Raw genomic sequence first — 15,352 nt, forward strand, 5'->3', positions numbered from 1 at the left:
TACATGAATGCTGTCACACTTGTATAGCTATACATTAAAATATTTGGTTTTAATAGAATATCAACAATAAAATGTACACTACAGTACCAGCGTAAAATGTATTCTTTCACAGTTTATTCAACATTGGATATTTTGTCATGACTGGACCTTCAGTTTTTTTCCCGAAGAATGGCAAATAACCTGCTGAAATTGTACTTTTATGTGCTCTCATACTTCATGCCAGTATTATGTTAGGCTTTTGTTTTCAAGAGCTCATGGCAGCCAATATCACTACTAATGTTGTTTTACAACATCAAGTTACCGCACTGCATTTGGGGGCATTGATGTCATAGATGGACAGTTCTACAGTCTCTTGTATTCTAGGAAGGAGATTGACACGTGAGCCTCTCTGAGCTGTCTAAATCCCAAATCCCAGCTGGAGAGAATGAGGCAGCATAACTGATTTAAACGCGCAGGCCAAGTGAGGACTCTGTGCATTCATAGTCTGCGCTGACCTCCGGTACTCTTTCTCATTGGTTAGCTCATTGTGCTACAGTTGAGCAGTTGCGTCTACGCACGCTCTGTAGAATAAGGAATCATGCACAAGAGAAACACACAGAAATGTTTTAGAGGAGAGAAAAGTCATTGTTTTTTTTTGCTTACCTAATTCCTCTGATTGCTTTAAATAGTCTTGATATTATCCTGTCTGAAGGACATATAAACTGCACACTCAGTGCAGTTCAAGTACTAATTTTGTTATGGATTCAGTCAAAGGAAAATACTGTTCTGAAGATATTTTCAAAAAAAGTTTATTTTTGTATTTCCCCACTGAATCTAATTATGCTTCGATTTTACCCCACACTGTCACACTGTTCAAAGATTGCTCAAAGATTTTATTAATTATTTAAAGATCATATTATATAAAAATATCCCTTACTTTGAAAATAATTTCACTAGATAATGGAAAGACAGCCATTTAATGTTGTTGACATATATGAGCAATTTGGAGCGATGGAGGCAACACAGTTAATACTTTTGACTTTCTGAAAATTGAAAACATACGCCAAATAACTGAGGGTTCATTGTGTGCTTCATCTCTCATTCTGTTTATTTTTATTCATTTTTTGTATCTGAAATGTATCTGTTATTTTTACTGCATAAACCATGAGCATGTTTTCATCCTACGTGATGAAAAATATTTTCATAGCATTAACGTATTAGCTTTAATATATGTATGCCACAGTGAACTCCTAGTACAGTCATTGAGATTAGCCAACAAAGCAAATTCAGGCTAAAGCAAAATATACTCTGATGGAAGATGGCTTTTGATCTGTTGGGGTGGATGCGGTGGAAAAGCTACTTTGGCATTTAATGCTCCTTTGTGCTCAAGTTTCAGCTTGAGGCCGTCATCTCACACTTTATTTAAAGCACCTGTTTGTACTGCAGTAAACTTGTCAAAGGATGCACTGCTACGTTCTAATTCAACCTTCAAACATTTACTAATTATATTAATTTAAATATATACATATTTACTGAACGGACAGGTTGGTAGTATCCTGAGGATGAACTGTCAATTTAATAAAGCGAAATTAAATTATGTTTAAATGCATCAGTACTTTTCCTGGCTTGATGTATGTTTTGTGTTTCATCCACTGGATGTTAACTTAGAACATACTTATGCACAGGTAGTCCTGTATTACCTGTTTACTACATATAATATCAGTCTATTAATTGTTGCAGGTGGTAAACTAGTTGCAGATTAATAATTCATGGATTTACAATTTGTTTTCACATTTCTGCCTATAACATAAAGTGGAATGAATAACCCAAAGGTCACAGGTTCGATTCCCGGGTAGGACACTGCCGTTGTGCCCCTGGGCAAGGTACTTAACCTGCATTGCTTCAGTATATATCCAGCTGTACTGGCTGCAATGTAAATACTACATAAAGGTTGTGTAAGTCGCTCTGGATAAGAGCATCTGCTAAATGCCTGTAATGTAGTGTAATGTAAATCCTGTGGTTAGAACGGAACTCACGGATTATTCTTTCAGGATAACCTGAAGTGTTGAATGTTTCACAGGGCGTGTAGGATCCAAAATTGCCACAAAACTGGGAAGAATTAAAGCACGCTTGAGTGTTGACAGCTACTCACAAAATCAAGGCTGGGCCTTGTGTCTGTGAGCTGGTATAGTGATACTCTTTCATTCTTTCCCCTTAACATGATGATTTTAACACAAAAAGCTATATTTTAACTGGCGATGTCCTTGAGTCATTGTGGGTGTGAACTCCTTTGTGTCATGGTAATTGCATTTCACTCCGAAGCAAGAATTTCTGAGGCACATGGTGTTGCTACAGTGCAGTGTTACATTGAGACAATAATGAAAGTTACAATTGATTAAAAACTTTTGCCAATGTGTATTTGACCCACTGTCGGGTACAATCTGCAGCTGTAACCAATGCCCTGTGCCAAGATCGTTGCTCTGAAAAGAGACAAAGGTCACATACCCAAGAAAAAAGTTTAAAAATCAGAAGCACCAACATTTTGTGCTACCACATAGGCCACTTCTAGTTTAAAAACAGGTTTAACCAGGATTTTCTGTACCTATAAAGATTTAAATGGTATGACAATAAAACATAAGTTGTTTTCATTGGCCTGTCAAAATAGATTGCACCAAAATGCAATAAAAACCACAGTTTGAAGAAAGATGGTTGGTAAACTAAAAATAAGGAAACTGCTTTCTTAAAAAGTGGTTCAAGTTGTTTAGGAGGGATATACCCAATCTGGCTATCTCTGGATTGCCAAGAGAAAAAAATAACATGCTGAGTTTAAATTAATTTCAGTTATTTTTGTTCATATCCTTGTTATTAACAAACGAGGTGATGCTAGAGAAAAAAATAATTCAAATAACATTCCAATAACATGGCTTGACAGTATGTGTCTACATGCAGTTCTTTTGAAATCAGATAAATAAAAAGCGGTCATTTTATTGACACACAAACCAACAGGATGCATGGTTTAAAGTCAAGTTCAGCCACTCCCGCTGTACTTTTCCTGGTGCCCAACATAAGCTGCTTTGTACGTATGTGTTGAAAAACCAGCCATGGGTAACTTTCAGTTGATTGATTGCTAATATATTACAGATGATTAGTATACATAAAGTGAGACTTTGAATTTTAGTCTGAACCAATAGGGCCCAGAACTAAAGGTCAGAAGGTGTGAAGCTCTCAGACTGAGCCTCTGTCACTCAGTATTGATGTATGACTGTTGGGCTGCAAATTCAACATGTACTGACCTATTTGTGGGAGTTACCCAAGTGTGCTGCTTTCGTTTGATTCCTGTAGGTGATTTGGACAGAAGGTTATTATGCATCAAGCAGTAATTACTTCAAATAAGCACATCTGGAATTACGTTCCAAGGGAACCTAATATAAATCAAAAATAATAATAATAATGCCAATAATAATCATCATCATCATCATCATAATCATAATGGCTTGTAATGTGTAAACTTAAAACCATCCCAGTGATGCACGCCATTTTTAAATGTGTCTAAACCCTTGAATTGTAACCTAAAAGAGACTCACAGATATTGGTGAATCAGACGTCCTCAACTGAACTCTCAATAATTTCCAGACTGCTCAGGATTATTTTTTCATCTTTCATTTGTTTGGTCTCACCCTTCCTTGTGTCATAACAAGCTCTTATGCAGTACTCATATGTGGTTTTGGTATCCCAGTTTATTTTTGAGCGGTTTAATCACCAGTTCTGCCTGACAAAATGGGTCATGAAAATACACCGGCTCAATTTTCATCACTGGCCTCGGATCCATCGGATCTGATGAGCCCTAATGGCTGACATGGATATTGTATGCATTTCCAGTATTTTCCCAAATGCTCATTTTGATCCACCCTGTGAAACCCACGTAATGGTTGAGTGGCTGTGCACTTGTACAGCCTGCATTAAACATAGTTGTTATTGCGTACCTTTGCCAAGTTCGACTGGCATGACATTCATCGTCGTGGTTTGAGGGAATGCGTGGAATGTTCATGCATTCAGCCTATCATTGAGGAGAACTGGCATATTAGCTGCATGCCAAATATGACTTTTATGTAACCATATCACACCAATAGAACATGCGCTAAAGCATTGTACAGATACCGATGGGTGCAAGCAGGAAGCAATTTTCCAAAAGCTTGTTAAGATGGGCCACATTTCATCCTTTGTTATAACATGAAACCTTTCATCACATAATTTTATAGAACAACCTTACAAATATTATTCACTTTATTAATAGTTTACTTGTACATGATGTACATTCATGTTGTGTGAATCAACAGAGCCACATTGTAACAGAACTGTATGGCAAATGATGTATAAGCATGCTTGCATAAGTCACAAAACTTAAAATATGATGGTAACGCTGACAATAATGGGTAGATGTTCCATGGAACTTAAGGTAAATTCATGTGTTTGAAAAGTATTTCATATTTTTACCATCCCTGAAATGTTTGTAAACCCCAGACACACTACACTTAATGCAATGTACAACAGTCACTCTTTCCATTCAAACAATTGCAAAAGTAAAGTAAAAAAAGACATTTTTAATGCAAAGCCACAAAAAATTTAACACCCATAGTTATAGCTCATTTATGAAATTTCAAACTAAATAATAAATAAAAGCAGTCATAAATAGAGTCAATTATTAATAATAGAACCACCGTTGAACAACCGCTAATATGGTCTCTGAAAAACAACACAAATAATAATATATTTGTTAGAGGTAGACCACTAGGATCATTATTGACTTCAAAGGCAGTTGAAAAAGCATTAAAGTCCCGTTCATTTTCCAATGGGCATCCCCAAAATAATTACAGCTGAATTTCCAAATGTTGTTCTTGTTTTCATCTATCCATGTGTGTATGTGTGTGTGTGTGTGTGTGTGTGGTGAGAGAGAGAGAGAGGGGAGGGGGAAGAGAGAGAGAGAGGGAGAGAGAGAGAGAGAGAGAGAGAGAGAGAGAGAGAGAGAGAGAGAATATAATATAAATTGTGGTAAATAGGACATATACTTCATTATGGCTTCATGATGTTGATCATAATACAACAGTAAGAAATATTTATGTTGTGCTCTCATCATTTTAATATCAGTAAGCATTGCCCTCATGTTGTATAAAAAACTTTAGTAATCGCTATTCTTAAATATTTTCTCAGTTTTCATTTAACTATTTTTTCAATAGTTCATTTTGGAGTCTATGTTGTGCAAGCAATAAAACAAGGAACATTTGCTGAAATTTAGTACTTATGTTTGTTAAATATACAGGGACATGCTTTTATATATTTTACATTAATCAATCAAAATGATGTACTGTATGTACAATGATTTTTTTATGATTTACACATATTGAACTATGAATTTGTCCTTTAAGACAAATTCATAGTTTAATAGATTTTAATATATTTGGGGGTGCTTTCCTACATCTGTATTTTGCATCAGATGAAGTGGAGTCTCAGATCCTAGTACCTCTGCCATTGCGCTCGTCTACTCCAACAAATTATCACTGTTATGTATGTATCCGAAACCATGTTTGAATATTATCAAACTCGGGGACATTTGGCACATGATTGCTAATGAAGTGCCACAATTGTAACACTTATCAAAAACAAATGTGTCGGTTTGACAGAAATTCAATACATTGATATCAGAGCCAGAAAAAAACCCTGAAAACTATTATTATTATTATTATTATTATTATTATTATTATTATTATTATTATTAACTGACTGCTTGGACTTTTTCATATTTACAGTATTGCACTTAACTGCACAAAATTGCATTTCAGTTTAACTGAAACTTCATTAAAATATTAAATGACAAAAAAGCAGTTACCCTTTTGATGCCTTTTGGTGTTATCAACCCTTGCTCTGCTCGTTGGTCGCCCCTAATATTAAAAGTAGTATCTGCGCTTTAGCTTGGATTGTAAACAACTTGATATGAGACCTGAAGTGCAAAAGCAATTTTTTTCTTTCTTTTTTCTTTTTTTTTTGCCATGGCATGGCACAATTAGAGAACGAAGGGCAGGACATGAGAATAAAAGTATAAATCCTGCAAGACATACACCTTGCAAGAAATACAGCAACACAATAATTCCCTCCAGTACAGAAAATAAGTATCAAGTACGCCGAAAACAAAGCTTTTTTTTTCCTCAGTGCCGCCCTCCTGCATGCCCACAGATTCGGGAAATCAAAATCGAGTGAAAGTCTTTGCAGAACATGGAGAATATTGAGCATTGTTCATGGCAGTGATTAACATGTTCAGACAGATAGCAGATGCAGATGGAGGCCAGGCCCATAGAGTCCTCCCTTCAGCCAAACGCATGCACTCAGGCAGGAGCACAGTGGTCAGAGACGAACATGGCCTCCTGCGCAAGGCTCAAAACCCTGCGTATTCCCGTCCGTGCTGGGTGTCACCCAATGTCGGTGACGCTCTAGTTTTGTTCAGATGTCTGCCTTTGTTTGCCCGGTTCTTTTTTTTTTTTTTAGAAAGTCTTCTCATCTTTAAAAATAAGAAATAAAGGCAGGATCTTAGACAGACATCCAGACATTTTTGTATGGTCCTGGGGCAGTGATGTCTGACTGGAAGGGGCTCAGCCACCGGCCTCCAAGAAGTCCTGCCTGTTGGGTGAAAAGTAAGAGGTGATTTCATTGGTATTTAATTACCTTTTTTTTCTTACAAGTGGTTGTTTTGGCAGCTGGTTTTTGTGACAATTTTCCTTTTTTCAGTGTTTTTGTTTCTTTGTTTTAACTGTGAGTGTCCTGGCCTTTTCACAGGCACAGTCTTGTGTGAAAAGCAATTATCTGAGAGGTCAGAGCAGCGGAGTTGCCCGGGGGGAGGGGTCATAGGCCCAGCGCCTCCGCATGTTTTCTTGCCTTGAGTCTGAGGTCAGCGATGCTCGAGTTCTTGCTGTTGCTCTTGGCAGCGGCAGCCACGGCGGCCGCTGCGGAGGCAGAGTCAGCCAGCGACGCGATTGGTAGTCCAAAGGGAGGGGGCGGGAACATCAGGTAGGGAGCATGAGCGGCTAGGTGTGGATGGAGGTGGGGGTGTGAGTGGGTTACTCCTTCCAACTGCAGTTGAGCCTGCACCTGACGAGAAAGTCAAACAGACTGCGGTTACCTCACAATTTGACCTAAAATGGGAGTTCTCTCCAGTTTTTTATTTTTTTAACCAAAAAGTTCTATGCAAATTCCTACAGAGCACGTATTTCGTGCGTAAATTAAATTTTACTTCTTATTTATGCCCCCAAAAAATCGTATAACGTAAAACGTATAACTCGCTCAATCGCATGTCCAGTTAAACTTAATCCTATATTCAAAATACTGGCGCTATTTTAAAATAATCTACAAATTAATTTTATCCTTACTGGACGTTTGGCATTCCCAAATTCCACTGAAATCCCTGTATTTTCCAACAAAAAATATCACAATTGCTTAAATCGAGTATTGGTAAATTCATATTATTCATATATCTTAAATCCATACTTAGCTTAATATAACGATGATAAATAAGAAGCATTAAATGTTAACTGAGATGACAATTTACCAGTAGTAGATGGGGGCATGAAAGTCACGTATGGAGAACACGACTACCTTTTTGCATGAGAAAATGTGATGAAAATAAATAAAAGTAATCTACATAGAAATTAGGGGGAATTGTTGAATGGGGGGAAATGGGGTTAGCACTTAAAATCACACAAAAAAATAATAATAAAAATCCGTATTTTTATAAGTTATTTTAATCTCTTGAGCTAAAATAGGCTTGTAGCATTTGTACACCGCTTTCAGAACACTCTGTCCAAAATTAAATATCGGGAAATTCCTTGCTTTGTTTTTCGTTCGTCATAAACTGCCTCTGATATACGAGAACACCGCAAACGTAATTGTTTCCAGCTGAATTATTCAAATTTTCTACAAAGGAAGAGAGGGACGCCCTTGATGTTGTTCGTATTCGAAAGCGTTTGGGACCCGGAGAAGAGAGTGCATGCTCTGCGCGAACGAGCACGGTCCTGTTAGTTTCCTGGTGGAAAGTCAGGTGGCGGGCATTCGCTAGACACAGCGCTCGGTTTGGCACAACCCAGCTCAATTTACAGCCCTAATACTTCAGTTCTACGACAGCGGCTCAACGCCAACAACTGTCATTACATTATTTCTCCATTTCATAATCTCTTTCATCTGTCGGTGCTAGCCCTCTCTGTTGACTTAATTAGAGACGCTTTTCTTAAAGGCGATGCGGTGAGTTCATCACTGGTGCCTTTAAAATATTCTCCAGATCAAATGTCTCTTGGGTTCTCTAATCTCGCCGGCTACCAAATGAGCCCCGGAGGTGAAAGGTAAACTGGGGTTGAACGTCTTTTACCTTTAACATTGGGCTTACCCCAATATTTAATTATCACTGCTTGGGACACAGTGGAGCGACAGTTGTGTCTGCATCGCAATAAAATTGTATATTTCTCTGTTCACTCGAAAAGTCGAATATATATCCATTTTTCCTGGTATTAGCTCCAGATTAGCCTATGTACTTCTTTCTTTTTCAAACGACCTCATACAGTAGTGTTTATGGTTTGTAATCCAATATGTTTTTGCAGCTTCGCTGTCCTAGTAGAGCTGCAACACAACCACAAGCAGCATATTCCATATCCAGCTATGAGAGATGCCTGATATTAAATTAGGAACATTGTGACAGTGCATATCATTTTCTATATTTGTGCTAGCTTTTTAATATGTTATTTCTCACATGCTGAGTAATGTCCATGCATATAGAGCCCACAATGATCAAGCAATGAAAAAAGAACCATTTGGCACAAAATAACAAAAGCAAGAATGATGTTGCCTGTTATTTATGCAAATGTACAGAAACAATTGTAACTATGGCAACACCTGCCTTGTATGTCAATAACTGCCTAAATACATCATTCTTGGCTTTGTTTCAATTTAGAAAACATGTAGTTGAAAAAAATTATCCATTCTGGATAGTCTTATACACAGTAAAGGCAACTCTAACTTTCCTCAGAGAAAGTATGTGTGAATCGGTTTGGACATGAACACTACCAGAGCTTGTTATAATTGAACACCTTTCTATGCAAAAATGTAAAGCCATTGGAAGACATACCTGTTGAAAAGGCATTCTAAGAGTACCCATGTTCACGTAAGGAGCAACTCTGCATGCATCCAGGTGGCTTGCAGTACCTAAAATAACACCTGGAAAACACACAGTGCTACTCAGCTAACATCCGCATGGCATTTTTATGTCCTATGCCCCAGTTTGTTGGCCTTATATTAATACAATAAATAGACCTACACATTCCAACTTTTTAACAGCTGAATGGAGAGTGCTGTACTGTATGTGTGTGGTTCACACAGCCTCATATAGGTCTAGTATGGATATACAGTGTGTGTGGATGTGCGTATATATATATATATATATATGTGTGTGTGTGTGTGTGTGTGTGTGTGCGCGCGCGCGCGCGCACGCGTGTGTGTGTAATTGTTCTAAATAAAAGACCACATCATCTCAATAAAAACGTGCCGGTGATTATTACAGAATAGCCTACTCCTTAGTTTCAATAATAGCAATTGTTTAATTGCAATAATTAAATAATCTGGATTGAAACTGATTCACCTTTATGCATTTGGTTTTCTTGTTTCCGGCACTTTGCTCTTCTGTTTTGAAACCAAACCTGAAAAAAATATATAACGACCATGTGAATACGAGTCCCAGTGATATTTTATCTATGTTTAGCTAACAGGGTCCCTGTGATATAAACCTTGCAAAACCATTCATACTAACAATGCTGCTTTTATTCAGTCGTATTGTTAAAACAAAACGTATTATAATATAAACTGCTTCAAATATTTTTGCGAAGTATAAATGAATCGTCATCTGACCGTAAGCATATATCGCTGTCTTTACCTTGTTGCAACAATAATAATTCTACAAAGAAAAAGAGGAGGAATACGTAAGCACGTAGCAAGCAAAACTAATTATTTTATACCCCAACAAGTTATTATTGTTTCTGTATGCGTACTAAACCATGTTTGAGACATATAAGACCTATACTGATGTCTACTCTTCGTCTAAATAGCTACCCCAGTGGCTGCCTTAGATGTTAAGACCAAATATGGGAAGATGGTACCATGACACTCCTGACACTCTATTACTCGACAAATAACCTTAATTAATTAAGTTAAACTAGCATTAGATGAGCAACTTCTCCCCGACATAGGCCTATTTTACGGCAGTCGTTAGCAAGAGTGGTTAAGGGGACTCAAATGGCATTGTTAAATCACAGGAGTTACCGAAGCTATTTTATATTTTACGTTGTGCGCAATATAACTCCACAGACGGACAACGGAACACTAATAATTAAAATAGCCTGTGATTGATGGGAGGATAGTTTCCCCACTATTGATTGCTTGTAGAAATGCATCGCTCACATAAATACAAAAAACAAATGCACCCGCACGGATGTGGTCCGCTAAATGGATATTCCAAGCCAAATTACGAGGACAAAGGACTGTGGTAAACTATTTCAATGTGGTTTTGAATCATCGCTCCCAACCCATTTCCAATGTTTACTGTAATAATAATAATAATAATAATAATAATAATAATAATAATAATAATAATAATTAATGTAACTACACCCTGTTATTGTTTAAAACATAGGGAAGTTCAAGCTAAGTCAAGTAAATCAAACGTTTTGCAGCTATGGATCAATTCCAATTATCCCTGAATATCCTAAGTAAAGTGGACTACACTGGTTTAGACAGTTATTTCTTCATTAAGGACCACTCAATGATGCACTTCACAAATACTATAATATGATTTCCTTTTGATTTTTATTACAGACAGTGAATAATGACATTTAATTTAGCTCTGCACCAGAAACCAAAAGATATTAGTAGTAATCGAATTACCGCCTGCTCCTCACCAAGGTCTCATAACTTTCAATTATATGCTTGACAAGTGGACGGTGTGGGGTTTCGATACAACACTAAAATATAGGCTAATATCAGCTATCTACCACCAGTCTTACAATTCAATTACAATAGATTTTCAGTAGAAATTGAAAAGGTGTCCCTTATCGACTGATGTGCAGCGCCGCAGTGGTTTATGACTATTAGACTATTTTAAGTGAGCGGGGCACACCATTTCAGCTTTTTACAAATGCAAAGTGAGTTATTTTCGATTGCATTGATATTTCTTCCTTATACTTACTGTATTTAAACATCTCTCTCTCTATCTCTCTCTCTCTCTCTCTCTCTCTCGTTTTGTTATTCCATATTTCCTTTATTCAGTTTTACCTCCGACTGAAACTACTTTTTTTTTCTTATTTTTTTATTGTGCTTGCAACCTGTCATACAGACTTCCAATATTGCTTATTCTTCCCATTAACTCGTGGAACATGAGATATCCCACTGAAAGAGTTACGGCACAATTAAATTATCTCTAATACATTTTTATGGGAACAGTATATCAAGCCATTGGCAGATATTACAAAGGAAACGCTGGAGAAAATGAGATGAGTGACATAAGAAGATGTCCCCTGCAGCATCGGTTCAATCTCTTCATTAATTTTAATGATGTGGTTATATCTATCTGTTGTACATGAGAACCTTTTCTTGTGAACTTATCTAGGCTATAGACAGAACCAACTTGTAAAAACTATTAGCAGCTTACCATATGCTGTCAAGCCTTTCACTGCTAAAAATAATATTACGACTCATATTAATCGAAAGGCCGCTACACGGTGCAGATTGTTGACTGCAGTAACAATAGATGGTCGTTTTTGTTATGAACACATATTTCGAAATGTAATCATAGATCCAGAAGACGAAGAAGAATAGTTGGCAAGTTCCTATGATGATTAGGATTCTAGAATGATTGTGCCGACGTTCTCTTGTAAACCATGTTGATTTTACGTAGACCTGCGTAAGGTGTTGTTTTATAATAGCCTAACAAAGTGATGCCAAGGCACAGAATTGCAGCTATGTTTGCCTGTCTACATCTCCAGGTAGCTATTGCACTTTAACCTGACTGTAAAACATTGGCTATTTGTGGCCGTGAAAACTATCAAATGGATTTGCTTCTTTGCAATGTGCATTAGGCTACATGGCGGCGGAGATGTTACTGAATGTGGGCCTATTTATAAAATATGAAATAAGTAGGCAAATATGTTTTCTTTTTTTTTTCATGGCAATATTTTTGAGTAAGTTCATAAAAGATAATGCCAGTGCAACATTATGTCATGTTCACCTTCATCCACTTCACTGCCAGATCAGTATATGCTAGTCCAAAAAGGCGCTTTTAACATGATATCTCCATCCACGTCGTACTGAAGCAAACAGCTAAACAATTGCTTGTTTAATTTTCAGTGTCATTATATTCCGCAATTACTTACTGCAATTTTCCGTTAAATATATACTGTGTGAATGCAAATGCCCTCTCATTGTGGTAGCCTTTTGTGGCTTGTCACACAGTATTTATTTGTATAGCCTACATGCATAAGACCTGTCTCGTCCGTATACGAAAGATAGCAATAGGACAGATAGTAATAGCCCTACTGGTTCATTTTTCAGTAAATGTTCAGTCAGTTACAAAAGCATCAATAAATATAAATACGAGAGAAATACCCGACTTGATTTCAAAATAATCTTACAGATTTACATGCTCCTGGAAAAGCTCATTTCGTCTGTGTTCGGAGAATGTGCCCTTGCCTTACAAAATGTTTCTCATACTTTATTGCATTCTGTTTCATCGGTATATAAGCTTTTGGACTCACGAGGTTTGACTGAATAGTTAGATAGCGCCAATTGGTTATTTTTAATTCACTAGGATAAACCACAGTAAATAAGTAGGAGCGGCCTACATTTTACTCAAGATATGAAAAGTCTGTATTATTGATAGGGAGCTTACCTGGACCCTGGCTTCCGATAGCCCTAGCCTTTGACTCAGCTCCTCTCTCATGAAGGCGTCTGGATAGTGTGTTTCATCAAAGAGTCTTTCCAGTTCGTTTAGTTGTTCCAAAGTAAAATTTGTCCGACTCCGTCTCTGTTTCAGTTTCCCTTGTGGGTCTTCGTCTTCGGATTTCACTTCCTCCTTCTTCTCTTTGCATTCGTATATCCCTGCGTGCACAGACCACATTAAAAAACCCAGAATAACGCTTTAAATACAAGCAAACCCTTTGCAAAAAATAAATAAATGTTAAAACTGCCACTGTTTACAAAGGAAACACAAACGGTAGCCCCCTTCCTGAATGATCTATTATGTTGAGGGTGCATCTGTCAAGAAACAGTTATTCTGGCAGGCAAATAGCAGGTTTATGTCTTCGCATAAAAGCATGACGGATTGCCATAGGCCTACAGGTTTTTTATTTTATTTATTTATTTATTTATTTATTTTTGAAACATTTAGTTAGCAAGCGTCTTCAACTCTTAGTCCTTTGAAATAGGCCCGAAATTGCCAGCGATCTGCATAAGGCGTCCGAAAATAACAAATCTGGTTGTAAAGTGATATGACAAAATTCAAGTATACGCTTCAGAATAGGCTTGCATTTTTTCAACTTAAATGTGGTTTGAATAACTACTACCAGTATATGTAAAGTTATTATTATTATTATTATTATTATTATTATTATTATTATTATTATAAGCCTACTATTAGACCTATGTCACTGAGCTATTTGTACATTTTGTTTACAATGAGTGATGACATGAAAACGTTCCATTTCTCGGATCCTAGATTAATCGTAACATATCTGCATGTGGAAACAAGGGCTTCTTTGAAAATATTGTCTGTACAAATAAGATATTGCCGATTATGTTGCAATGAAAACAATATTAAATGTTTTGAAAGGTTGACGACAAACAGTTGTAGTGCGTGCTTCTTTTTAAAAGTGCGAAAATGTAGACCATAGGTTAGGAATTTATGGAGTGAGGCCTATTTCAGATCCGCTTTAATTTAATTTTATTTTGCCCTGCTTCGTTTTTTTAACTCAGTACATACAATTATAATAAATACATAAATGCTACAGATAATATTGTAGCAAAAATGCAACACAGATCACTTTTATTTGAACAAAAATAATAAACATTGAGATTTTTCGCCTTGAAAAAAAACTTTTGTGTATGACATATTTTGAATAGTGTAAATATGGCAACAAACCTACTCTTTATCGATGTCGGGTCATCCAAAAAATTATTTCCCCAAGTGTTCGATAGCGTTTCAAGCGCACCTCACAGCGTACAAAGCACACACACATACACACACGGGCGCACACGTCGCTTCTGGAAATTAACTGAAATATACTTACCTTCAGAAGCCCTTGTAACACCGAATTCCTTTAGTTTTTCTTTTTCCAGCTCGATGTGTTCTTTGTATAATTGCAGGGGACAATGGTTACTAGTTTCTGTGATGTCCTGAAGGTTCGTCTCCGAGTTGCTCAGCTCCCTTGCTCGCGCTAAGCCACTCTCCAAAACTTCCCTGTACGTGATGCTCTCTTTGCTGCTCTCCTTGGTTTTCTGGTCGAACGATTTTGAGACAAAAGCCGTAAGTTCTTCCATGGCTGCTCAGTGGTCCTGTAAACAGAAATCCACTTTATATTTGAGAATGGTATTGGTCGATCCGCTGCTTCTGCTGGGAAACCGGTCTAATGTCGGGGTGTGGGAGGTTAGATCAGTTCTGCTGCTATGTCTGTGTTTTTCAGATCACACTATTTATACACGGCTTACTCAGCCCAGCCCCCTCTCAATGTCTTGAGCAATTACGGGCGGCTCTACATTCACAATTCAACTTTCAGCGGCTTTCGCTGAAATCAATGCTGCAATGGAGCCGGCTAATTTAATTACAATTCGTTAAAGCAGACTACCTACAGTGGCTTACGGCGAATTTTAGAATTGCACACACAATCCAAGGGCCTTAATTGGTTTCGGTGCTAATTCCATCACCACATATACAAAATGTGTAGCCAATATCTTATATCCTATACATATTGAGGAAGCGGACGTACTTGACCTATTGTAGGTAGGCTACTTGTAATCTACAACTAGATTGTCTTATAACTGTGCGCACAGGAAAGTGAACAATAATGATGTGATTGTCCAATGGTTTATCTATGCCCAATATAACAAATCCTCGATGAACTTACTTTTAATCGCCCAATGTCCGTTTATTAACTATGCATAGATGTTTACCTTTGTGCAGTTGTTTTTAATTGGCCTGTGACGTTGGTAGCCTACACGTGTCTATATAGGCTACAGCCACTGAAATTAGTAGCCTACATTAATTTTAACAGTGAAACTATCCCTGTGTACTGTATATGCT

At 37.2% G+C, this 15,352-nt stretch overlaps 1 protein-coding gene across 1 annotated transcript; it reads right to left on the reverse strand.

The window, feature by feature from the left end:
- Nucleotides 1-4,245: 4,245 nt before the first annotated feature.
- On the reverse strand, nt 4,246-14,708 carry LOC135250533 (short stature homeobox protein-like). Its single transcript, XM_064326895.1, has 5 exons — nt 14,343-14,708; nt 12,947-13,155; nt 9,650-9,707; nt 9,140-9,228; nt 4,246-7,116 (listed from the first exon to the last, which is right to left on the reverse strand). The coding sequence occupies exons 1-5, from the start codon at nt 14,590-14,592 to the stop codon at nt 6,871-6,873; spliced, it is 852 nt and encodes a 283-aa protein (XP_064182965.1). The 5' UTR covers nt 14,593-14,708; the 3' UTR covers nt 4,246-6,870.
- Between the last annotated feature and the right edge of the window lie 644 nt (nt 14,709-15,352).

Source organism: Anguilla rostrata, chromosome 3 (assembly GCF_018555375.3).
Source record: "Anguilla rostrata isolate EN2019 chromosome 3, ASM1855537v3, whole genome shotgun sequence".
Taxonomy (NCBI): Eukaryota; Metazoa; Chordata; class Actinopteri; order Anguilliformes; family Anguillidae; genus Anguilla; species Anguilla rostrata.